The sequence below is a fragment of the Heterodontus francisci genome, chromosome 34 (genome assembly GCF_036365525.1).
Source record: "Heterodontus francisci isolate sHetFra1 chromosome 34, sHetFra1.hap1, whole genome shotgun sequence".
Lineage (NCBI taxonomy): Eukaryota > Metazoa > Chordata > Chondrichthyes > Heterodontiformes > Heterodontidae > Heterodontus > Heterodontus francisci.
In genome coordinates, this window is record NC_090404.1 from 33,079,560 (window position 1) to 33,104,230 (window position 24,671).

At 42.6% G+C, this 24,671-nt stretch overlaps 1 protein-coding gene across 1 annotated transcript; it reads right to left on the reverse strand.

The window, feature by feature from the left end:
* Nucleotides 1-323: 323 nt before the first annotated feature.
* On the reverse strand, nucleotides 324-3,995 carry LOC137348807 (probable G-protein coupled receptor 139). The gene is made up of 2 exons (XM_068014051.1): nucleotides 3,902-3,995; nucleotides 324-1,231 (listed from the first exon to the last, which is right to left on the reverse strand). Exons 1-2 carry the CDS (start codon nucleotides 3,993-3,995, stop codon nucleotides 324-326), a joined length of 1,002 nt encoding a protein of 333 aa, XP_067870152.1.
* Nucleotides 3,996-24,671: the final 20,676 nt, after the last annotated feature.

The window sequence follows — 24,671 nt, forward strand, 5'->3', positions numbered from 1 at the left end:
TATTCCCAGGAGGAATATCGTGGTCCCTGCAGTAAACAGTTGAATTTGGTATCCAATAACAGATCAGGGTTGGACTTGTTGTCCCTTGGGCCCTCTGAGCTGCTGCGTCTGCACCAGACCTGAGTCAAGACGAGGAAGAGAACTGGAAACTAACTGAGAATATGTCAGAACACTGAACCGTCCGCTATTGCAATGTTCCTTTCACATTTTTAAAAATCACACAGTGGATAAGTGCACCAGCAAACCAAGGACCTGACTGTCATGGCCAAGGGGAGCAAGGATGGAAAATAATGTGCAAATCATGCTGCATTTTGTTATTTTCATCATTTAAACATATTAAAAATTAGAATAATTGGAAATTTCGCTCCTTTCTTTAACTCGACTCTGAATTGACTTTGGGTCCCTGCATAAATGAACGGGTTGATGCAAGAACTCAAAAGCTGAAGCATATATCCACTTTCCTCCAGAATATAATTTGATTCTTTGAAATTGGAACCAGAAAAATAACTAATCCTCGCAATTCGGATGTAGACGAAAGTTATAAAAAGTAACAAGTATGAAAGGATAAAACTGCCCGAGATGGCAAAAAGTAGAACCATGGAGTTTCTACGCTTCTCCATTTCTGGATCACTCTGATTCTCTCTATTGCTGTGGGCCCGGAGTCTCCTGCGGACTTTACTGGCCGTGAGAATGTGTCTGACAGTCAGAGCATTCAGCAGTAAAATAAAGATGAATGGGAGACAAGGTGTTAAAATGCGGTGAATCCATTCATATGCGGTCCATGCAGGTGACGTGTAAAATATAATTTTTACGTGGCAGAACCAGGGTATATTGTTAACTATATCAAAAGGTTCATATATAAAATACCAGAATGTATTATTTAAACAGCTCAGTGTACAGACAGTTCCTATAACCCGCGCTGCCGTTTTCTCGGAGCAATATGTTATTTCCAGTTTCTGGCAACAAATGGCCATAAATCGATCAAATGTGAAAGCGACCGTTAACCAGACAGAACTATCTATGGCTGCAATGTACAGGACAACACGGAGACTACATAATGGTGTGATGGAGAGGAAACTGGCTGGGAAATAAATACCAGCAATCCGGTTTAATATCACAGCAATGATCATGACCAGGAGATCCGTCACAGACATGGCCACCAGGTAGTAAACGATACATCTGGAGAGACCGCATTTTCCTCGGGTCAGCGTCACAATTACTGACAAGTTAGCTGCACAAAAGAAAGAAAGAAAGAAAGAGACTGATGAGAGGAAAGGGAAAGAGGATGATTGGACGTGTCAGAGACAGAGCAGGAAGAGGATAGTTACTAATCCGACACCCGACTAAATTCTGTTGACTTTTACAGAGTCCTGTACGAAATTTACAGATTTGATACATGATTTTTTGTTAGACACTATCCCTTCTCCTCGGTTCCTGCTTGTAAAGTAATCACCCGGATAAAACAAAAAGTCAGGCCAATGACATCAACATTTAAAATAAAATAAACCTAATGGAGATTAACAAGGTTTTGGAAACCCACCAATATCAATGTGGGAATAATAACTTGAGACGAAATGACAATAAAACATTACAAAAAACATTTCAGAGGGTAAATATTACAACAAAAGACATTAAATGTGGCAACTACAAGTAGGTAGGGAAAAAATAAATGGATTATATTCCGCTGGGGATCATAAATTCCTCTATCCAAAGAATTACTGTTCAATCATTCACTGTTGAAAAATTCGCAGTCAACTTGCTTGATAAGATTCTCAAAGAGAGGAGTGAACAGACAATTAGCGTTTTCTGATTTTGTGGAGAAGATGTTGTTGAGAACTCAGTGATAACTCCAGTCCTTCTCCTGAAAGTCACCCGGGATCTTCTGTATTGATTTGAACCAACGGAACTGGCAGCTGACGAGGTCTCATTTGGAGAAAGATCCCTCCTACAATGCATCACTTCCTCTGAACTGTGCTATGTTTAGGTATAAACGATAAACTTAGTCCTGTATTGAATATGGAAATTCAAACTTTGTGCCCCAAAATGCCAGAAATTACACCATTTATGTGGCCTCACACAATGTGAAGAACACAATGAAGACAGGAGAGTCTGGGAGATTACCAGGTGCAAAGAGCAGAAGGACAACCTGGAATTAGGAGTCATGTACAACAATCAGCAGCAGCTAATGTGGAAGAGGACAGCTGGGCTGAACCATTGAGAGTCAGAGACTGAGAACGGAGACACTGTGCTCTGTGAGTTGACGGAAACACTCATCATTCATAAAACGATCACAATTACATTTGTCATATTTCTATCAATAACCCGATGCTAATTAATGTCTGTTCAGTAAGTTCATTTATTAAATTCAGCCAGAAATTATTCACTGGCCCAATATTCTCAACCAATGAATCATTTTTGGGAATTAATCTGTCGCAGCCAATGTCAGTAACACAATGGAAATACATTTACACTGTGATAACAATGACAATTCACCCATAGTAACAGTGTAAATAACACAATTGAACTACGTTTAGACTGTGATAACGGTGTAATAATTCACCCATAGTAGCAGTGTCGATAAAATAAAGAACGATGTTGAGACTGTAGTGGCAAATGGGAGAAATTGCATAATTAAAGGGATGATATAGTACTGGCCAAGGGAAGATAGTACACCATTAAAGCGGAGAAATTATACCAGTACCAGTAAAACTAAAATAAAGTATGCCTGTAAATCATTAATGACGAGAAATTATGTCAGCAAGTGGAAGAAAAATCGTTAACATAGAGAATTAATACCGTGAAAGTGGTGAAAAGCGTACTGTAAATGGACAGAATTAATACCAGTTAAAAAGAAGAAATGTCCCGTCAAAGGAGAGAAATTATACCGGTAAATGGGATCAGTTATCGGTCTAAATGGCAGAAATTATCCTATTAAATTGAAGAAAATATGCTCTTATATGGTTGAAAAAATATTGGCATGTTGGAGAAGAACGACTGGCAATTGAACATAATACATAGGAGCAGGATTAGACCACACGGCCCGTCAAGCCTGTCCCGCCATTTATTACGACCATGGCTGACCTTCAACTTTAACTTCACCTTCCCGCTCGCTCCCTATATCCTTTGATTTCCCGAGAGAACAAAAACCTTCCCACCTTAGCCTTAAATATATTCAACGATGGGGCATCCACAACCCTCTGGGGTATAGAATTACAAAGATTTAGTATCCTTTGAATGAACAAATTTCTCCTCACCTCAGGTCTAAATAATTGCCCCTTATCCTGAGACTGTGCCCACGTGTTTTCGATTCCATAGCCAGGGGGAACAAGTTGGTAGTGTCTACCTTGCCAAGACCTTTCAGAATCTTGTATGTTTCAACGATATCAACTCGCATTCTTCTGAACTCTGGTGAATATAGACCCAATCTGCTGAGCCTCTCATTACTGGACAACTCCTCATCCTCGGGCCCGATCTAGTGGACCTTCACTATACTGTCTCCAAGGCAAGTATATCTTTCCTTAAATATGGAGACTAAAACTGGACACAATAGTCCATGTACATTCTCAACAAAGCCCTGTATAATTGTAGCAAAACTGCTTTATTCTCGCATCCCAATCCCCTTGTAATAATGGCCAACATGCCATTTGCTTTCCGAATTGTTTGCTGTAGCTACATGCTAACTTTCGGTTCTTTTTCTTGTACGTGTGCACACATGCCCCTCTGAGAATCAATATTTAAAAGTTCCACACCTAAAAAAAAAGAGTTTCTCACTGTCTCACTCACTTAACCTGTCTTTATCCCTTTGCGACCTCGTTGTGTCCTCCTCAGAGTTTGCCTTCCCTCCTAGCTTTGTATCACCTGTATTGATTCCCACAACCAATAACTAACTACAATACTTTACCTGGAATCCCAATAGCTGCAAGGACGGGATAGTAAATGGCAAACACCAGATCTTTTGCTGATCCGTGCATTTCTATCAGAAGCTGTGAACGCATTGCACTTACAGACTGTCGCATTTATATCTGATGTCAGGCTCCAGGGAGATAATTAAACCGTTTGTTTTTACATTAATTACACTAGTTGAAACAGACACATTAGTGAAGCTGATGTCAGGCTCGTGTTTATGTTTTCATAGCATGGAATAGTTTTCAAGGGATCTGACATGGCTGTAAAGTGAAATACCCAGAGAGTGAAGAATAAACCCGGTATATTTCTTCATAAAATATAGTGAAAAGCTAAATAAGCGGTTGCAATCGTGAAAGTGAGAGTTGTAGATGAGGAATTATCGGTTTTAAACCCCTTTATGCTGAGTTAAATGGTTTCAGCACAAGGTATAACTGACCAGAAATTGTCTGGTCCTAAGGGAAAAGGCATCTGATCGTTATTCAATCCGTGTGAAGCCGGATCACGTGCAACGTGGTTCCAGGTCTCTCTGAGACTGTGAACTCACTTTAGCACAGCTATCTGTGCATTCAGTGTGACAGGTCGAGTTAAGCCAGATTACATTTTTGTGCACAGGCCCAGTTCTTCATGATTGTTTTCCGTGCTGAACATGTCCAGTTCTTTGTCGTTGCCTTCAGCGTGGCTAGGTCCTGTTCAGCATTTTTAAAACCAGTTTAAACTGATCCAGTTCAGCATAGGTACATTCTGTGTGTACAGGTTCAGTTCAGTGCGGTTACATTCAGTCTGCAAAGGTCCAGTTCCACAGGTTTACATTCTGAGTTAACACGATCCTATTCAGCACATTTACTTTCAGTTCACACAGGTCCAACTCAACACAGTTACTGCCAAAGTGGGCTGGCCCACGTCAGCGATGCGATATTTCGTCAGAAATAAATATATCGAATGTCAGAAATATTCAGCAGGTTTGGCAGCATCTGTTGCCACAATGTTTGTGTTACCAGAGATGCTGCCAGACATGCTGAGTATTTCCAACATTTTCTGCAGAATTTTAGGGCACTTAGACGTGAACAGGCGCTACAAGATGGCAGCAACAAAAGAGGAGGGAAGTCAGCGGCTCTTTCTGTTAGTGGCTTGTTTCACTGAGCGACGGCCCCCGCTCCAAAACTCAGCGGAGCCCGCACTTTACTCCTTTGGCTTGCAGCTGGCTGTGAGCATTCAGACTGTTCCAGTGGACTGGGTGGAGGAGACCTGGCTCAACGACCACGGAGGCAACACATGGAGGCGATTTTCAACGTCTCACAGGCGTTAGCCCAAGTACAAAGGAACTGACAACCAGAAACATAGCTAAGGGCAAATAACCCCTCTGCCTTGAAGGCACGGTCTCAACTCAAAGACTAGAAGAAGGACGCTCTGACATAACACCTACAGCTTTGCAGTTGCTGCAGCCACCTCAGCCTGCTGAGCCACTGTGGAGTGACACAACCTAAACAGTGCAATTAGTTTGTGCGAGCTTAGCTCCACTTTAAACAGGCTTAGCGCAGGAAGGAAGAAGATTCCTACAGTGATAATGGAGAGGCAAACCCAGAATGTGCAAGATGGCACTGGCAGCCACAGCATGCATCCTGCATGGATCTGGCTTAGTAGTATGGGTTGTTAGACTGTTGATCTGATATAACAACATCATCCGACAGCCAAGTGACCAAGCAGCCTTCTCTCGGGATAACACTGCCTGCTACGAATGGAGACACACCTGGAAAATATTGTTGGTTTCATCTCATCTCGTTGGCTTACAATTGCCAATGGGCATATCCTACTGGCGGAGGCAGATAGATTCTTGTTAGGCAAGGGAATCAAGGGCGATCGGGGATAGATGGGAGCTTGGAATTCGAAACACAAAGAGATCAGCCATGATCTGATTGAATGGCGGAGCAGGCTCGAGGGGCCAAATTGCCTACTCCTGCTCCGAACGTGTATGTTCGTACGTACAGCACTGAAGAAGAAAGAAATAACTACAACAAAAGCAAAAAGAGACAAAACACCTTGAAACTTGCCTGCTGGAATGTTTGTACAATGTCTGTTGCAGATGACCATAGACACCCTGAAAGACATTCTGCACTTTTATCCAGAGAACTCACTTGGATGGACATTGACAAAGGATCATTTGGTGAAGCTCATTTCACACAACAGGAATCACTGACCGAACAAGGGAGCAGGTCTACTTTTCAAGTAAGGAAAAGGTAAGGTTGAATGACGTCTCTCAACTGTAGGTTTTATGAGTAAAAACTCCTCACTAACAGAACCTCGCCATTTTTTTTGTTTTTGTTAATTGTTCTGATACACTCATATCCTTATGACTAACAATCCAGGACAACAAGTTCACCACCATTATCAGCATATATGTTCCTACCCTACAACCTGATATAATAACAAAAGAAGGCTTCTTCTGTGACCTGCACAGCATTCTTCTGAATGTTGACTCCAAAGATCAGCTCATCATACTTGGAGATTTCAACACAAGCTTTGGTGTTACCAAGAGCATTGGCAAGTTGTCTTGGGCAGACATGGCAAATATAATGACAGTGGTCGACAACTGCTGGAATTCTGCACGGATCATTACTTCAAAATCACTAATTCACTATTCCAGCAGAAAGCCAGATTTAAGACCACCTGAAGGCATCCCAGTGAAAACACTGCCAACTTTTGGATTATATTTTAGTGCACCAACATGATACGAATTTGGTGCAGGAATAGGCCATTCGGCCCCTTCGACCCTTCTCTGCCATTTAATAAGACCATGGCTGATCTGATCGTGGTCTTGGCTCCACTTTCTGGCCGACTCCGGATACCCTTTGACTCACTTGTTAGTCAAGAATTAATCTACCTCTGCCTTAAAAACTTTCAATGACCCTGCCTCCACTTCTCTTCAGGCGAACAGAGTTCCACAGACTGACAACGATCCGAGAGAAAAATCCTTAATCTTAAATGGGAAAACCCTATGTTAAAACTGTGCCCCCCATTTCTAGTCTCCCCACAAGGGTAAACATCCTTTCAGCATCCATTCTGCCAAGTACCCATAAGATCTTATACGTTTCAATAAGATCATCTATCATTCTTCTAAATTCAAATAGATACAGATCCTAATTGTCCAAAATTTCTTCATAAGTAACTCACCCACCACCCCACCCCACAACACCCCCACCCCATCCCAAGTATCAGTTGAGTGAACATTTTCTGAACGGCCTCTAACGCATTTATATCTTTTCTTAAATAAGGGGACCAAAACTGCACACAGTACTCCAGATGTGGTCTCGCCAATACCCCATACAACTTTAGCGAAACGCCCTTACTTTCATATTCCATTCCTCTTGCAATAAACGGCAACATTCCATTTGTCTTTCCAATCACCTGCTGAATCTGCATACTAACCTTTTGCGATTCCTGTACTTGGACATCCAGATCCCTCTGTTCCTCGGATTTCTGCAATTTCTTTCCATTTAAATAGTGTTTTACGATTCTTCCTGCCAAAGTGGATACGTTCACATTTTCCCACATTGCACTTGTTACAAAAAAGGCGGGTGTAATGCACTGTTAATTCAGTTCCACTCCATCACAGGTCACAGCATATTAGTAATGCTTCCCACCTACTGGCAATTAGCGAAATGAAATACTTAATTTATCTTCCAGAATAAGGCATGCCGAACCAGGTTTCATTGAAGAACAACAAAATGAACAATTTATTAATAAACCAAGTTTTAAACCATAATGTGATAAATCCAAATGTAGGAAAAGAATGTATAACCTTGTATTCTTCTTAACCCTCATAGATTCAAAAAACAACCGTTAACCGGTCTTAAAAGGTTCGTTTAAGTTTCAACAGTTTCTTATGAATAATAAAATAATTAGTTGTCACAGCCTGGAAGGATATTTTCGGATCAGTGAGGTGTCCCAGAATCGAGTAGTCAGATGCCGCACAAAGTCCCTCCTGGTGAAATTAATGAACCATCTTTGATGGGTAGGCATTCAAGACAATTCTTCTGCAGCAGGCGTCACACAGATATTTCAGAAAAACGTTGTAGGAACATGTCTATTAACATGTTAAAGAAGCAGTCCAACAGTAAAAACTTTCTTGAGTTTGCAGGATGTCCAAAAAGCACAAAAGGCAACAGGACTCACTCTTGAGGCAGGGATTCTTGAGACTGGAAGTAACAGCAATCTGCCACACCCGAAACACAGGGCTTTCAAGCAGTGTTCTTCCACAAAGTGTAGGCACTATTCATTTCCTGGGTCTTTTCCTCCACAGGGTTCTTTTTCTCTCTCCAGGCAGAACACAGCCCCGACTCAAATGTAATATTCCCTTTTTTACAGGAGAGATAAGCCTTCCTTTCCGACAGAAGTGCTTTCTGGTCTTCAAAACACAGGTCTCCAGCAGCAATTGCCTTTTCAACGCAAAAGTGAAACTAAGCTTTCAACAACCAAGTCACAAGACAGTAATAAATCTTCCTGGTTGCTTAGATGCACGCTTTGCAGACTGTACTTCAAACACCAAGTGTCAACATTCCATCCTCACAGCACACCCCCTTCTCCCAGTTCTTAAAGGCACACAGACCTCTGAGTTTAAAAAAAAAACTCTTGTGACACACTCCATTTTCCAAACATTGGCCTAATCACTTAACCTATCGATATGTCTTTGCAAACGCCTTATGTTCTATTCACAAAACACTTTCCTACCAATCTTTGTGTCACAGCAAAGATCATCAACCATACACCTGGTCCCTTCATCCAAGTCATTAATATAAATTGTAAATAGTTGAGGTCCCAGCACTGATAACTGTGGCACGCCATTCGTCACATCGTGCCAACCCAAAAATGACCAAGTAATGCCCATTCTCTGTTTCCTGAAAGTTAATCATGATGTACAGGACGTGCTACACGCCAGCGTTATGCTCAGTGCTGGCTGCTACATCGACCACAGGCTGTTTGAGCTAACGTTGTCTTCAAAATCAACCCATCACCCAAAAGGAAAGGCCCGCAAACATGGAAACTACCAGTTCATAGACTCTAGCTACCACAGGTAAAAGCTGTTTTCCAGAGAAAGCTTGAAGACAGACTTCGCAGTGATATAAACCCAGCAGAGCAGTGGGAATAGTTGAAACCCGTCCTACAAAAAACAACTGTGGAAGTTGTTAGCTTTTTAACCAGAGGAAACCAAGATAAGTTCGATAAAAGTGACATGAAAATCCAAGAGCTCCTTCAAAGGAAGCATTCCTGCCTTTATAGATTACTTCCTTGCCCCGATGACCAGGCTACAAAATCTGCATATAGGGTAGCCTACAGCACTCTGCAAACCAAACTCCGGGTCATCCAAACCAGCTGGTGGACAGCGCTTGTGAGAGGTTATAAATGTATGGAGATATGGGAGATGTAAGATCCTCCTACGGAGCCTTGAGATCTGTATATGGACCATCCCAGCAGCTGCAGGCACCATTAAAATCTTCAGGTGGCTCAATTCTGCTCCGAGATAAAGGATCCAGCTTGCACCTATGGCTAGCACATTTTGAGACCCTATTTGGTGACCAGCAGACGGTGCTGAAACATGAGAAGTCCATCGCAGAGGTCTCTCCGAAGAAAGTGAAATCAAAGCTCTTGAACTGACAACCCACGAAGAATTTAAGAACGCTGCAACAATAAAAGTTACACAAAGCCCTCAAAATAAATGGGATTCCAGCCAATGTCTATTAACTGGGAGGAAATGTGGGCTGGAATGTTATGTTCAGTCAGTGGCCCTGCCCACCGGCTGAAAAGTCAGGGGAGACCGCCTCCAGTAGACATGGAAACCATGCAGCAATTTTGCAGGCCCCCGGCCTTTAATTGATCACGGTCGGTACTTCCACCCCTTTGAAGCAGGAAGTCCCGTCCACAAGAGCTTCTGGCCAGTCAGATTGCCGTCAATTCCTCCGTCCCAGCAGCGCCACCATTCCCAGTGGTGCACCCAGCCAGGAACAGCAACAATGGAGGCTGCCCCGGAAGAGGTATGTGGGGATCAAGTCTCGCCAGGGAAAATCGGCAGGGCTCCAGCTTGGGGTTATCAGACTGTAGGGCGGGGGGGGGGGAATTTCGCAAGGGCTTGCCGGACCCCTGGGGGCCCTCCATGGGACAGACTGTTCCCGATCAGCAGGCCCTCCCTGGCCCGCAAGAGGCCGCCAGGTATTGCTGAACGGCCTGCTCAGGTGCTGAAGTACCCGTCGGTTGCTGGTAATATGTCAGTGACAGCGCAAAGAGACCGCTATGAGGCAACTAATTGACCGCTTAAGGGCTTCAATTGGCGTGGGGCAGATGGGCCATTTGCCATATCCCCTGCCACTGATAAAATAGCAGTGTCAAGGTAGACAACGGGATTGGAAGACCCTGCGTCCCACCTAATTTTATGCCCCATCTCCTAGCCCACTCTCAGGGTGCAGAGGTGTAAAAGTCTGGCCATGCCTCTTGGTAGGCTTAAAGATCTGTTTACAGTATTCTAGGAGCAAGGGGAAGTGTCTCAGAACCTTGGTGATGCAATGGTAGTTTCACACTGCAACAACAAGGGAGAGAAGTCTTACTGTTCAAGTTATAGAGGCATCACCTTACTATCCATTGCAGGCAAAATCTTGGATAAAGTACTTCTACATAGACTTGATCCAACAATAGATGAAGAAAGTCTCCATGAAAGTCAGTACGGATTTCGTACCAATAGGGGAACTGCAAACATGATTTTTGTGCTGAGACTGATCCAGAAGTGTAGAGAAGTAAACATGAGTCTGTATGATACTTTTGTAGATCTCACCAAGGCGTTCGGTACAGTCAGCTGGTATGGACTTTGGAAGATACTATCTGGATTGGAGTGCCCTCCAAGGTTTCTCAACATTCTCTGTCAACTGCACGAAGGCCATAAAGACAAGATCAAACAGAATGGAGCCCTGTCAGACAATTTTATATCTCCAATGGTGTTAATTAAGCATGTGTTATGGAATATGATGCTTCCAGAGGTAAAGGCAGACTTGACAGAGGGCAAATCCCGCTTCTGATCAGACACAGTCTCTTCAGCAAATTCCAAAGCCACAGAAGAGTTTATTGTGGAGCTTCGGTTTGCTGTCAATTGCACCTTTTTGGCACATATGTACGAGGCAATGCAACTCACTGTAAACTGTTTCTCTCAGGTAGCAAATGCCTTTTGCCTTATTTTTAGCCCAAAGAAAACCAAAGTGCCAGATCAACCAGAGTCCTGAGGAAATTGCAATGCACCACATTTCAGCATTAAAAGCATGAACTTCAATGCAGTATAATAGTTTACCTATCAAGGTCGCATTATCTCAAATGAAGCCATCGTCAACAAAGTCATGGACAAGCGACGGTCCCATAACAACAGCTCCTTCATCTGCGTCTCAACGCTTGTCTGGCTAAACCACCTACATCTCTACGAAGATCTGAGTTGTCATCACAACCCTGCTTTATGGGTTAGAATCATGGGTGCTGTGCAGTAAACGAAAGCAAATGCTTCCATCAATGCTTTTTGACCCATCATGAACATTAGATGGTAGGACTACATCACAAACAGGGCCAGTATGCCCAGCATTGAATGCATTCTCTTACTATGCAGGACATGTGTCACATATGGAGAATTCCAGATTGCCAAAAGCAGTGCTTTATGGTGAACTATGGTCCGATAAGTGAGATCAAGGTGCACTACACAAACTCCTCAAAGACCAGCTGAAAAAACAATTCTCTCTGGCTGGCATTGACCGACTGGTGCGGGAGCAGGAGCTGCTGACAGAGACAGTTGGCACACAACAGATAGGAAAGCAACCTACAAGTTTAAAACAAACAGACATGAGGTTGCTGAAGACGTGTGCAGACAGCGGAAGGAGTCTGCTTACAATATAGAACCTCCAAACCCGGGGCTTTTATGCCTCAACTGTTGAAGAGACTGCAGATGAAGAATTAGCCTCTCCAATCACAAAAGATAATACCAATTACCACAGAGACAAGCTTTCCATGATCGCCTATGAAGAATCGGCCATCATCATCATCATCATCAGGATCCTTCGTAAGGGCATTGGATAAATACCTGAAGGAGAATAATGCAAGGATGTGGGGAAACAGCCAAGGACTGAAACTAGGTTGATAGGTAAATTGGCCTTTATAAATTGCCCCTAGTGTAGGTAGGTGGTAGGGAAATATAGGGACAGCTGGGGATGTGGTAGGAATATGGAATTAGTGTAGGATTAGTATAAATGGGTGGTTGATGGTCGGCACAGACTCGGTGGGCCAAAAGGCCTGTTTCAGTGCTGTATCTCTAAATTAAAAAATAAATAAATAACTGGATCAGTCTTTGAAAGAGCGGGCAGAGGCTCGATAGGACAAATGTTCTCTTTCTATGCTGTGCTGTTCTCTGACTCTATGAAACCATCATTCTCATCTTGCATTTAAATCGCGCCTCTAATGCAATAAAATGTCACAAGGCGTTTCACAGGAGCATTGCCAAACACCGTGCCATACAAGATGAGAGAAGGCCAGGTTACTGAAAGCTTGGTGAACAGGTAGGTTTTAAGGACAGTATTACAGAAGAAGAGAGAAATAGAAAGGAAATTCCAGAACGTAGTATCCTGGCAACAGAAGTTGTCACTAATGATGGAGCAATGGAAATCAGGGAGGCACAAAAGATCAGAATTGAACTAAAGCAGAAATCTCGGAGGATCATAGCGCTGCAGCTGGCTGCAGAAATAGGGAACAGCAAAGTCATGCAGGGATGTGAAAAATTATGATGACAATTTTAAAATTGAAGCAGACTGGGAGTCAAAGTCGGTCACCAAACACCCCCGGGTTACAATAATTTAATCAACTATTTATCTGATGTCATGCTTTCCGGTGGCATTTCAGACACAGGGGCAGCTGACATCAAGCCAAAAAACAACCTACTGTCCATACATTATCACCAATTCATAAACTGGCGCACATTCCCAAATGACAAGATGGGTTGGAGTATGCGAGTGAGAATGAACAACTGTTGCTTTTCTCCCAGAACTTTTTGCCTTCTCCTTGTGGAAATTTCCACCCTTCACCGGTCATTAGAAATGGAAGCAGAGGTGGAAACTTGTTTGAACTTTTGGGAAACATTTTTTGCTGAAATTAATAAACAGGAAGGAAAGCATTCCCCGTGTTCCACTCTGCCATTACCAGCAAGCCGGGTGACCAACCCTAGTTCAATGAAGAGTGTAGGAGGGCATGACAAGAGCAGAAACAGGCAAACATAAAAATGAGGGGTCAGCCTGTTGAAGCTACAACATAGGGATGTTAGTGTGCCAAACAGCGCAAGCAGCATGCAATAGAAAGAGCTAAGCGATCCCACAACCAACAGATCAGATCTAAGTTCTGCAGTCCTGCCACATCCAGTCGGCAATGGCGGTGGACAATTAAACACCTGACAGGAGGAGGCGTTTTCACAAATATCCCCCTCCTCAATGATGGGGGAGCCAGGCACATCAGTGCAAAACACATTCAATACGATCATGGCTGATCACCCACTTCAATGCTTTTTCCCCGACACTATCCTCATATTCCTTCATGTCTTTGGGTGGCACAGTGGCACAGTGGTTAGCACCGCAGCCTCATAGCTCCAATGAGGCGGGTTCAATTCTGCGTACTGTCTGTGTGGAGTTTGCAAGTTCTCCCTGTGTCTGCATGGATTTTCGCTGGGTACTCCAGTTTCCTCCCACCACAAAAGGCTTGCAGCTTGATAGGTAAATTGGCCATTATAAATTGCCCCTAATATAGGTAGGTGGTAGGGGGATATAAGGACAGGTGGGGATGTGGTAAGAATATGGGATTAGTGTAGGATTAGTATAAATGGGTGGTTGATGGACACAGACACGGTGGGCCGAAGATCCTGTTTCAGTGCTGTATCTCTAAATAAAATAAAAAATTAGTAATTAGAAAACTATCAATCGCTGTTTTGAGCATACTCAATGAGTGAGCTTCCACAGCCCTCTGGGGTAGAGAATAACAACCTTTTGAGTAAAGAATTTTCTCATCATCTCTCTCCTAAGTGGCTCCCCCCCACCCCCCCCCCCCCCCACCCACTTACTTTGAAATTGCGTCCCATGGTTCTGGAGTTCCCCAGCAGGGGAAGCATCGCAGTGTCATCTACCCAGTCTATCTCTTTAAGTGTTTTGTAAGTTTCAATGAGATCACCTTTCATTCTTCGAAACTGTAGAGAATACAGGCCTAGTTTCCCAAATCTCTCTTCATAGGACAGTCCTGCCACCCCGAGAACAAGTCTGGTGAACATTTGTTTCACTCCCTCTCCGGCAATAATATCGTTCCAAAGGTAAGGGGACCAAAACTGCACACAGTAGACCAGGTGCGGTCTAACCAAGGTTCTATGCAATTCAAACAAGACATCACTACTCCAGTACTCAATCCTCTTGCGATAAAGGCTTGCATACCATTAGCCTTCCGAAATGCTGACTGAACCTGCATGTTAGCTTTCAGTGACTTATTGACAAGGAAACACAGGTCCTTCTGTGCATCTGCATTTTCTAATCTCTTACCATTTAAGAAATACTCTGCACATCTATTCCTCCTACAAAGTGGATAACCTCACATTTTTCCACATTATATTCCATCTGTTAGGTTCTTGCCCACTCATTAAGTCTGTCCAAATCCACTTGAAGACGCTTTGCATCTTCCACACAGCATGCATTCCCACCTAGTTTTGTGTCATCCACGAACTTGGAAATATTACATTTGGTCATCACATCCAAATCATTGATATATAGTGTGAATAGCTGGGGCCCAATTGCTAATGCGATCTCCCACTAGTCACTCAAGTCATTAGAGACTGCAAAGGCTATGGGCCCTGACAACATTCCAGCAACAGTCGTGAAGACTTGTGCTTCAGAACTATTCGCGCCCTTAGTCAAGCTGTTCCAGTACAGCTACAACATTGGCAGCTACCCGAGAATATGAAACATTGTCCAGGTATGTCCAACCCGGCAAGTTACTGACCTATCAGGCTACTCTCGATCGTCAATAAAGTGACAGAAAAGTCATGGACGGTGCTATCAAGTGGCATTTGTTCAGTAATAACCTGCTCACTAACGCCCAATTCGGGTTCCACCAGGGCCTGCTAAAGAGATCTTGACCTTACTACAGCCTTGGCCAAATATCGCAATAGAGCTGAACTCCAGGGATGAGATGAGTGAGACTGCCCTAGACATCAAGGCAGCATTTGCCCGAGTATGGCATCAAGGAGCCTTAGCAAAACTGGAGTCAATTAGATTCAGAGCAGAAGTTCTCCACTGGTGCAGTCGTACCTAGCAAAAAGAAGATAGTTGTGTTTTTTGGAGGTCAATCATCTCAGTCCCAGGACATCACTGCAGGTATTTATTCGGGTAGTGTCCTAGGCCCAACCATTTTCAGCTGCTTCATCAATGACCTTCCTTCTATCATAAGGTCAGATGTGGGGATTCTCGTTGAAAGATTGTACAATGTTTAGCACAATTCGCAACTCCTCAGATACTGAAGTAGCCCATGTCCACATGCAGCAATACCCGGGTTTGTGCTGATAAGCTACAATTTACAATAGGGCTGCATAAGTGCCAGGCAATGACGGTATCAAACAAGAGAGAATCTTACCATCTCCCCTTATGTTCAATGGCATTACCATCGCTGAATCCCCCACTATCCACATCCTGGGGATTACCATTGACCAGAAACTGAGCTAGAACAGCCACTTTAATGTTGTGGTTACAACAGGTGAGAGGCGAGGAATTCTGCGGCAAGTAACTCACCTCCTGACTCCCCAAAGCCTGTCCGCTAACTGCTAGGCACAAGGCAGGAGTGTGATGGGATAGTCTCCACTTGCCTGGATCGGCGCAGCTCCAACAACATTCAAGAAGCTCCATCCAGGACAAAGCAGCCCGCTTGATTGGCACCCCATCTACCACCTTCAACATTGACTCCCTTCACCACCGTTGCACAGTGGCAGCAATGTTTATCATCTACAAGATGCAACTTACCAAGAATCTTTTGACAGCACCTTTCAAACCTGCGACCTCCATGACCTAGAAGCAGAAAGGCAACAGATGCATGGGAATACCACCACCTACAAGTTCCACTCCAAGCCACACATCATCCTGTCTTGGAACTATATCACCGTTCCTTCACTGTCGCCAGATCAAAATCCTGGAACTCCCTTCCTAACAGCACCGAAGGTGTACATACCGCATATGGACTGCAGTGGTTCAAGAAGACAGCTCACCTCCATCTTCCCGACGGCAATAGGCAATTAATGCTGGCCGAGCCAGCGACGCCCACATTCCACGAATGGGTTTAAAAATGCGTCAATTGAAGTAATCATAAACCTTTTAAACTGAAGGGGTGTATAAGCTAACTTTATGCAACTGACCCTCATAATTACATCATTTTCGTCCCGGTATTCTTGAGTATGGGAAGACAGCGGTTCCATCAATACTCAAGATGCTCAATACCATCCAGGATAAAGCAGCTCACTGAATCAGCACGACATTCACCACCTTAAACATTCACTCCCTCCAACACCTATCTAAAATGGCAGCAGTGTGTGCCTTGTACAAGACGTTATGCAACAACTCACTATGCCTCCTTCGACAGCACCTTACAAACCCGCAACCTCTTCCACTAAGAAGGATAAGGGCCGCAAATGCCTGGGAACACCAGTATCTGCAAGTTCCTCTCCAAGCCACACACCATCCGGACTTAGAAATATATCACCATTCCTTTACTGTTGCTGAATCTAAATCCTGGAATTCCGTCACTAACAGCATTGTGGGTGTTCAAAAAGGAAGATCACCACAACCTTCTCAAGGGCAATTAGGGATGGGGAACAAATGTTGTCACATCACATGTAACGAATGAAATAACTGATTACTTTTTAAGAATGTGCACTTGCTTTGGACGATTTGTGTAACTAGTCACCCAATTCCTTTGTTCCTCTACAGTTTGTCGTCTTTGAGTATTGCTGAAAATAGAAACATGTTTTCGAATCTCTTCGTCTTGAAGTCATCAGGACAACCGCAAGAATAACCAATGTGAGGGAAAAATACAAATTATACTGCATGAGAAGAGAATGCTGATTAGTTGGCAAGTGAATTCTGATTGGTAGAGACGTTGCCATGGCGAATGCACCAGTTTACGGTGACTGACAGTTAATTGCCAAGCTTTGGTTAAAATTTAAACCAGCAGCTTGACACTCATTGGTCAAGACATTGTCCTAACGATTGAACCAGCGAACGGCTGTCACTTATTTTGTTCAGCTGAACCAGGCGAAATGTTTGTACATTGTCTGTAAGGAACAGGACCATGTATATTAATATATGCAGCTACCAGTATGCACAAATGCACCACACTGTGAGCCCTACCGACAATTTTAAATTGGCTGTCAGTGCAATTCTTAGCACACAGTGGATTATTTAGCAAATATCGTCCAATTTCGGAATCATATCAAATGTTGGACACTGTGTTTTGAGTTTTGCAAGCACGGGCTGGTTGGGTATGGCCCGTACCTTGCTGAGGCAAACAGCAGAAGGGACATGTTGTTTGATACGATCCGCCAATCTTTGGGCCGTATGGCCAATATACCTAGCATCAGACTGGCATTGAAATTCATACATCACATTACTCATTTGTATGATAGGCAGGACATATTTTTGGCTTGATAGCAGCATCCTCTTAATGGTGAACGCCACACGTGTTATGACTGCGTAGTAACAGGGAGAAACTGCTAGCTTTACCTGTTGCTCAAATTTTTGGGACAAATTACCCTTCCAGCGTAATTTGAGGCAGACCAGGCATTTTAAAGGGCCGAAAAATATGGCCTTAGGCCCATTCATACGTTTGTGCGAAATATAGCAAGAACTAATATGATCACGGTAACCATCATCACGCAGGATATCTTCGATTCGCCCTATTTCCAACCCTTCAATCAAAGTCCCCAATCAAAATATATGAGTATGATTGTGGTGGGAGAAACGTACTGTTAATTCAATCCCGTCCCTCCACAGATCGCTTAACATATCATTTTAAACTTTCCAAATTAAAAAAAGGACCCTGGCACATTGTACCATCAATTACCCTGCAATGAGGCTAACCAAAACTGATGTACTTAAATCAACAAATTAACTGTTTAATTAGAAAAACTAAATTCTTAAACATTATGAAGATATAAACAACATCTAAAAATCGAAAAAAAAGAGACTTTGCAGATTTCCGCTCCTGCCGGATGTGAAGTCCTCTCAGCTATCCGATGGTGAAAAAAAGATTCTGCAACAGTAGAACAGTCCATAGACTAAATCAGAAATCGAAATAGTTGCTCCTTTCCCAGCGATGAAATTCAACAATTAACAAATTGCAACCGCAACCACTTTTAAAAGAATCAATTTTTGATGGATAAAAGTTTGTCACAGTCTCACTTCCCTTCCATCAGGAAGAGTCTGTCACTCTAGAATTGGCCCTTATAGCCACCCCAGGCGCTGCTCCACAAACTACTGACCACCTCTAGGCGCTTACCCATTGTCTCTCAAGACAAGGGAGCCAAAGCAGAAGATTTGGAGCCTCTTTGTGCCTTCTTCACATCTTATAGCTTTGTATCATCAGCAAACTTAGATACATCATTCTCCGTATCTTCATGTAAGTTATTAATATGGACTGTAAATATCTGAGGCCTCAGCACTGCTAATTGTGGCAGTCCAATAGTTACAGCCTGCCAACATGAAAACGTCAACTTTATCCCACTGTCTGTTCCTTATTCGTTTACCAATCCTCCATCTATGCTATTTTTTTTTACCCCAACTCCATGAGCCCTTATCTTGCCTATTTATCTTTTGTGTGGAACCTTATCGATTGTTTTTTTGGCAATCCAGGTATGCTACATATACGGGTTCCCCTTTATCTACCCTACTAGTTATGTCCTCAAAACGGAAAATAAATTTCTCAAACACGATTTCTCTTTCGTAAAACCATATTGACTCTGACGGACAATACTATGATTTTGTAAGGGCATTGTTAATTCTTCCTTAATAAATGATTCAAGCACTTTGCCGATGACTGAATTCACGCTAACTGGGCAGTGGTTCTCTGTTTTCTCTAACTCTCCGTTCTTGAATAGAACTTTCAGTCTGCTGGGACCCGTCTGGAATCTAGGAAATTTTGGAAAATGGCAGCAAGTGCATGCAATATCTCTGCAGTTATTTATTTTTAAACCCGTGGATATAGGGCATCAGGTCCTAGCGATTTGTTAGCTTTTAGGCCATGAATCTTCTCCAATGCTTTTTCTCTGCTGACATTAATTACCTTAGGTTCATTACACATAATAGCTCTTTAGTTTCCTTTCATTTCTGGTATATAATTTGTGACTTCGACTGTGAAGACAGACACATTTTTTTTTTGCTCTACGTCTCTGCCATTACTTCATTCGCCATGGTAATTTCTCGTGTCTCTGCCTCTGTGGGACGAAAGCTTACTTTAGCTACTCTCCTCCATTTTATGTACTTGTAAAAGCTCTTACAACCTGTTTCTATATTCCTGGCTGGCTATTCTCACCTTCTATGTTTCCCTTTTTATCAACATTTTGCCTGCTCTTTGCTGATTCATGAATCACTTCCAGTCCCCAGACGTATTAATCTCATACCACCATTAACATACCTGGTAATCCATAAATTGATTTTTCATGCTGAGTTTTTGCTTGTTGATGGAATATATTTTTGGTGAACATTTTGAATTATTTATTTTTAAATGCTTCCCACTGTTAATTTACCTGCATACCTTTCAGTTCATTTACCCAATCAACCTTAGACAGTTCTGCCCTCATACATATGCTTTGTCTGAGTTTAAAATACTTGTTGGTGGCTGGAGTACGTTGAGTTCAAAATTAATATGGAATTCAATAGTATTATGATCGTGTTTTCCTAAAGAATCTTTTGCTATGATTTAACTAATTAAAACCGCGCATTCACAATACTACATCTAAAATAGCTTAATACCTAGCTGGTTCCACCACATAGTGTTCCAGGAAATTGCCATGAAATCACCTACAAACTCATCTTCCAAGAATGAGAATTTTAAATGGAGGCATTGCTTAACCAGGAGACAATGTGGGTAAATGAGCACAAGGGTGAGGTATGAATTGGCCTTGATGCGAATTAGGATATGGGCAGCAATGTTTTGTATGACCTTAAATTTACATAAGATGGAGCATGGAGGCTGGCCAGGAGTGTGTTGGAATAGTCAAGTCTAGAGATAACCAAGACATGGATGAGGGTTTCAACAGCAGATGAGTTGAGGTAGGCGCATGCAAGATATTGGAGGTGAAGATATGTATATACAACAGGAAATACATTCCAGATAATAACGTTTCACTGAGTAAAATAATGTCTCCTCATCTCGGCTCTGGATTTTTTTGCCAATACCTTAACTTCTATTATCTGAGAAATTCTATATTAATATGAAACCTAAGAGAATTAGAGAGGCATGAAAGAAGGTATAATTTTGTGCTGGAGAAAGCTGAATTCACTTTTGCGTTAAGAAGCCGATAGGAAGGCCTCGTCTTGTAGTGCAGGACACCTGAAATGTTGGAAAAAGTAAGGCAGAGAAGGAACCCAATAAGGAAGAAGCATTTCGCTGGATACAGACTCGGTCTTGAATATCCTGTAATTTGCATGAAGAAGGGAAGCTATGATCATCAGGAGTTCAGGTGCATGTAGCTTTGGGAGGCAAATTACTTCCAAAGTGAAAAAGAAATGGTAATCCGTGTGTGTTATTCGGACATCTATGTAAGAGAATGTCGCACATAGATCGGCATTAGTCAGAATTGTCAAGCAAAACAAGATAACCGGGTAAGCTAAAACTAGATGTTATTTTTCCTTCCTTCATTCCTTCCTCTGCAATTATTTAGTGCGAACAGTGAATCAAAATGTCACATCTGGAAGTTGTGACCTTACAGAATTTCTATACCTGCTGTGTTATTGTGCAGACAGTCCGTGTGACTATGGCTCTGTATTCGTTCACACACAGGTAAGCCACAGTACACCTGACTTGTACACTTGTGGTTGCCAGTTGCATTTGTCAATGGATTTTGATGGTGCATCTACATGCCGTATATTCATTATCAAATACTGAGATGAGTCACACTGGCATTTGACCTGTTCTTTCGACGAACCAATTCCAGCTATTGGTAGTTTCTTTTTTTCGTGGTTACACTCCATTGTTACATTTGTTTCCTCATTACTGCCAACGACAGAATCGACGGTTTATAGCAGCTCCACATTGCAGATCTGTGGGACAAATGAACAAAGTCAATAATCATTCCAAATCTATGATTGGAAATAATTTATGAAGTTACGACAAGCTGTCAGGAAAACCTACGCTATGTAAAACTTAAAACCAGCAAAAGACGGTCTGATGTCAATTCTCGATTCACAACTCAAAATATATTAGAAATAATAATGAAATCAAATCTGTAACTGTATGCCATTGCACCGCAGAACGAGCAGTCAATCGATCACAGTGCCTATATCCTTATATTTAATTTGAAAGGATCTGGCCGACTACTGGCACGTCACTCCTCACTTTGGTAACGACCGCTCATTGTGTGCACGTGTCAGAAACTTGGCAAGAAGGTTTTCATATTTACCAGAATAACAAATTTGTAAAACAGCTGCGGAATAACTAATTGGAGATTAACTGGCCACTGTCAGATCCGGTATCAGTTACAAGGTCACTATTAAAGCTGCTATCAGTTATAAGGTCACTGTTAACGCTGGTATCAGTTACAGGGCCAATGCAAGGCAGAATCACCGTTAGTGCAATGTAACAATTAAAACTCTTGTGAGTTTTCAGGGTTTCAGGGTTTCAGTTAAAAGCTCATGGTTGGAATGTTAGACCGTGGGATCAGATGAAATCTTCATTTGTTGTAAGCTTTTCTTTTTATGTTAACATCTTATGCCCAGGCAGTGAGAGCAGCGACCTGTGACTAAAGCATTCTTCACTTGAAAGCAGGTCTGCAAATGCAGGGAGTCTCTCCCCCAATATCCAGGAATATAGGCAACTGTTTAAGCTGGTCCAGGAATCTCAGGGATGTTTAAAATTGTTGTCATTCTACATTGAGATAATGCAGCAAAGACAGAGTGGCAGAGTTGGATAAGGTCCTTTAATTGAGAGGTATCACAACTGTGAAACTTTTCATGCTGGGAATACAAAATGTTTTATTTCTTTTGGAGATTTACTGACAGGGTACATAATTTTAAATTATTACTGAGAATTTAGGGATGCAATGTTAGTAAAATATGTTAATGCGAATAGTTGTTAGAGATATATGTATACAGATAATTATGAAAGAGATTTCTTGACTCAAATAGTTACTAAAAGGATGTGAGCCTCTGTCACAAGGAGCAACTTTATTTTTTTTTTCAAATCTGAAAGCTGAAGACCTTTAGAGCAGGGAATACAGGATCAAGCAGAAATTAGATTGGCTTGGCTAGATTTGGATTACTGTAGTCTGGCAAAAGTATGTTGGGCCAAATGGTTTCTTAAATTACTTAGCTGGAGATCGGAGTGGCGGCAGGTCGGCTTGGGAGGAGGCTGATCCAAAGCGGGTCCTGACAAAGAGAGCATGCGGCCCGAGGCCCTCCTTTACTTGGAGACCAGAGCGACGGCAGGCGGACCTGGGAGGAGGCTGATCCGAAGGGGCGGCAGGCTTTGTCTCTCTGTGTGTGCTGGCGCGAGCTGAGATTCGGAAGAGGGAAAACAAAACTTACAGTGACTTCACGGGAAATCTGCAATCAGTAAGAATTGGCTCAGGGACAGGAAACAAAGGGTAGTAGTCAACCGATATTTTGTGAGTGGAAATTTGTTTCCAGTGGCGTTCCACAGGCCTCAGTGTTGGGCCCCTTGCTGTTAGTGGTAAGTATTAATGATTTGGACGTAAATGTGAGAGGCATGATTGGGAAAGATGCTGGTGACACAAAAAATGGCCGTATATTTTATTTTTTTAGAGATACAGCACTGAAACAAGACTTTCGGCCCATCAAGTCAGTGCCAATCATCAACCACCCATTTATACTAACCCTACATTAATCTCATTTTTCCTACCACACCCCCACCTTCCCTCAAATCCCCTACCTATACTAGGAGCAATTTATAATGGCCAATTTACCAATCAATCTGCAAGTTTTTGGCTGTGGGAGGAAACCCGAACACCGGACGAAAACCCACGCGGTCATAGGGAGAACTTGCAAACTCCGCACAGGCAGTATCCAGAATCGAATCCGGGTCACTGGAGTTGTGAGGCTGTGGTGCTAACCAATGCACCACTGTGCCACTAATTGATAGAGAAGAGGATAGCCATAGACTCCAGAAAGATTCCAATGATTTGATTCAGTGGGCAGAAAAGTGGCAAATGAAAGTCATAAGTGTGAGGTAATGCATTTGACGAGGGCAAATAAAGCGAGTGAATACACAAAAACGGGACCATATTGAGAGGGGTAGAAGAAGTGAGAGAACTTGCACTGAATGCTCACATTTCCCTGAAGGTGGCAGAACAGGTAGATGGATTGGTGAAAAAGGCATATGGAATTTTTTGGTCGAGGCATAGCATTGAAAAGCAGGGATGTAATGCTGGAACTGTATAAAATGCTGGTTCTGCCACAGTTGTAGTATTGCATACAGTTCTGGTCACCATACCACAGAAAGGACATCCTTGCTCTGAAGAGAGTGCAAAGGAGATTTACAAGAAAGTTGCAAGGGCTTGAAAGTTGCAGCTATGAGGAAAGATTGAATAGGCGAGTGTTGTTTTCCTCATAACAGAGGACGCTGAGGGGTGACTTAACAGAGATGCACAAAATTAAGAGGGGCCTAGATAGAGTAGACAGGAAGGACCTGTTTCCTCTGCTGGGGTGGTCAGTTACGAGGGGGCACAGATTTAAGACGATTAGTTGAAGGATTAGAGGGGGGATGAGGAATCACCTTTTCACTCAGAGGGTGGTAAGCGTCTGGAATTCACTGCAGGAAAGTGGTGGAGGTAGAAACTCTGAATTCTTTAAAAATGCTTCTGGACATGCAACTGAAGTGCTGTAACCGACAAGGCTATGGACTAGGTGCTGGAAGGTGGGATTAGATTGGGCAGATAGTTTTTCCAGCTGACACAGACACAACGGGCTGAATGGCCTACTACTGCGCCATAAGTTTTCTATGGTTCTATGGTTTCTGTTGCTTCCTGTGTTTTACGAAATCCGGAAATTTGAAGAAACCTTCTACTGTTATACTACTGCTGTAAGACCTAAGAAGGCCTGTTGCTACAACCATGAAGGAAGATCCTATGTGACGTCTTCTACTGTTGAAGTTCTTTGAATGATTATCTATTGCAGACTATTCATCGATCTCGCCTGGAAAGACTTCAAGTGGCATCCAACTATTGACACCTCGCCTAACCAAAGATCTTCCTTCCAAAACATGTCAGTGTTAGTTATTTCATCATTCCTTTAATTGCTATGAAACAGCTGTAAACCAAAATTATTTTTCCTTATTAACCAGTGTTTGGATGTATGTGTGTGTGTGTGTTTGGGATAGGGAAAATAAGGAGCTCTAATACCTCTGTCGTATATAAATGCACTTCATTATTGGTTAAGACTTAGGGTCATAATAAGTAGTTAATAGTTACAGAAACATGGTTGATGTGATTTATTCAGGAGACAAATAGAGTA

Coding starts and splice junctions, on each gene's coding strand:
- LOC137348807 (XM_068014051.1), bottom strand. CDS start 3,995: ATGCGTTCACAGCTTCTGATAGAAATGCACGGATCAGCAAAAGATCTG. Junction 1,232..3,901: donor TGCAGCTATTGGGATTCCAG/GTAAAGTATTGT, acceptor TCTTTTGTGCAG/CTAACTTGTCAGTAATTGTG.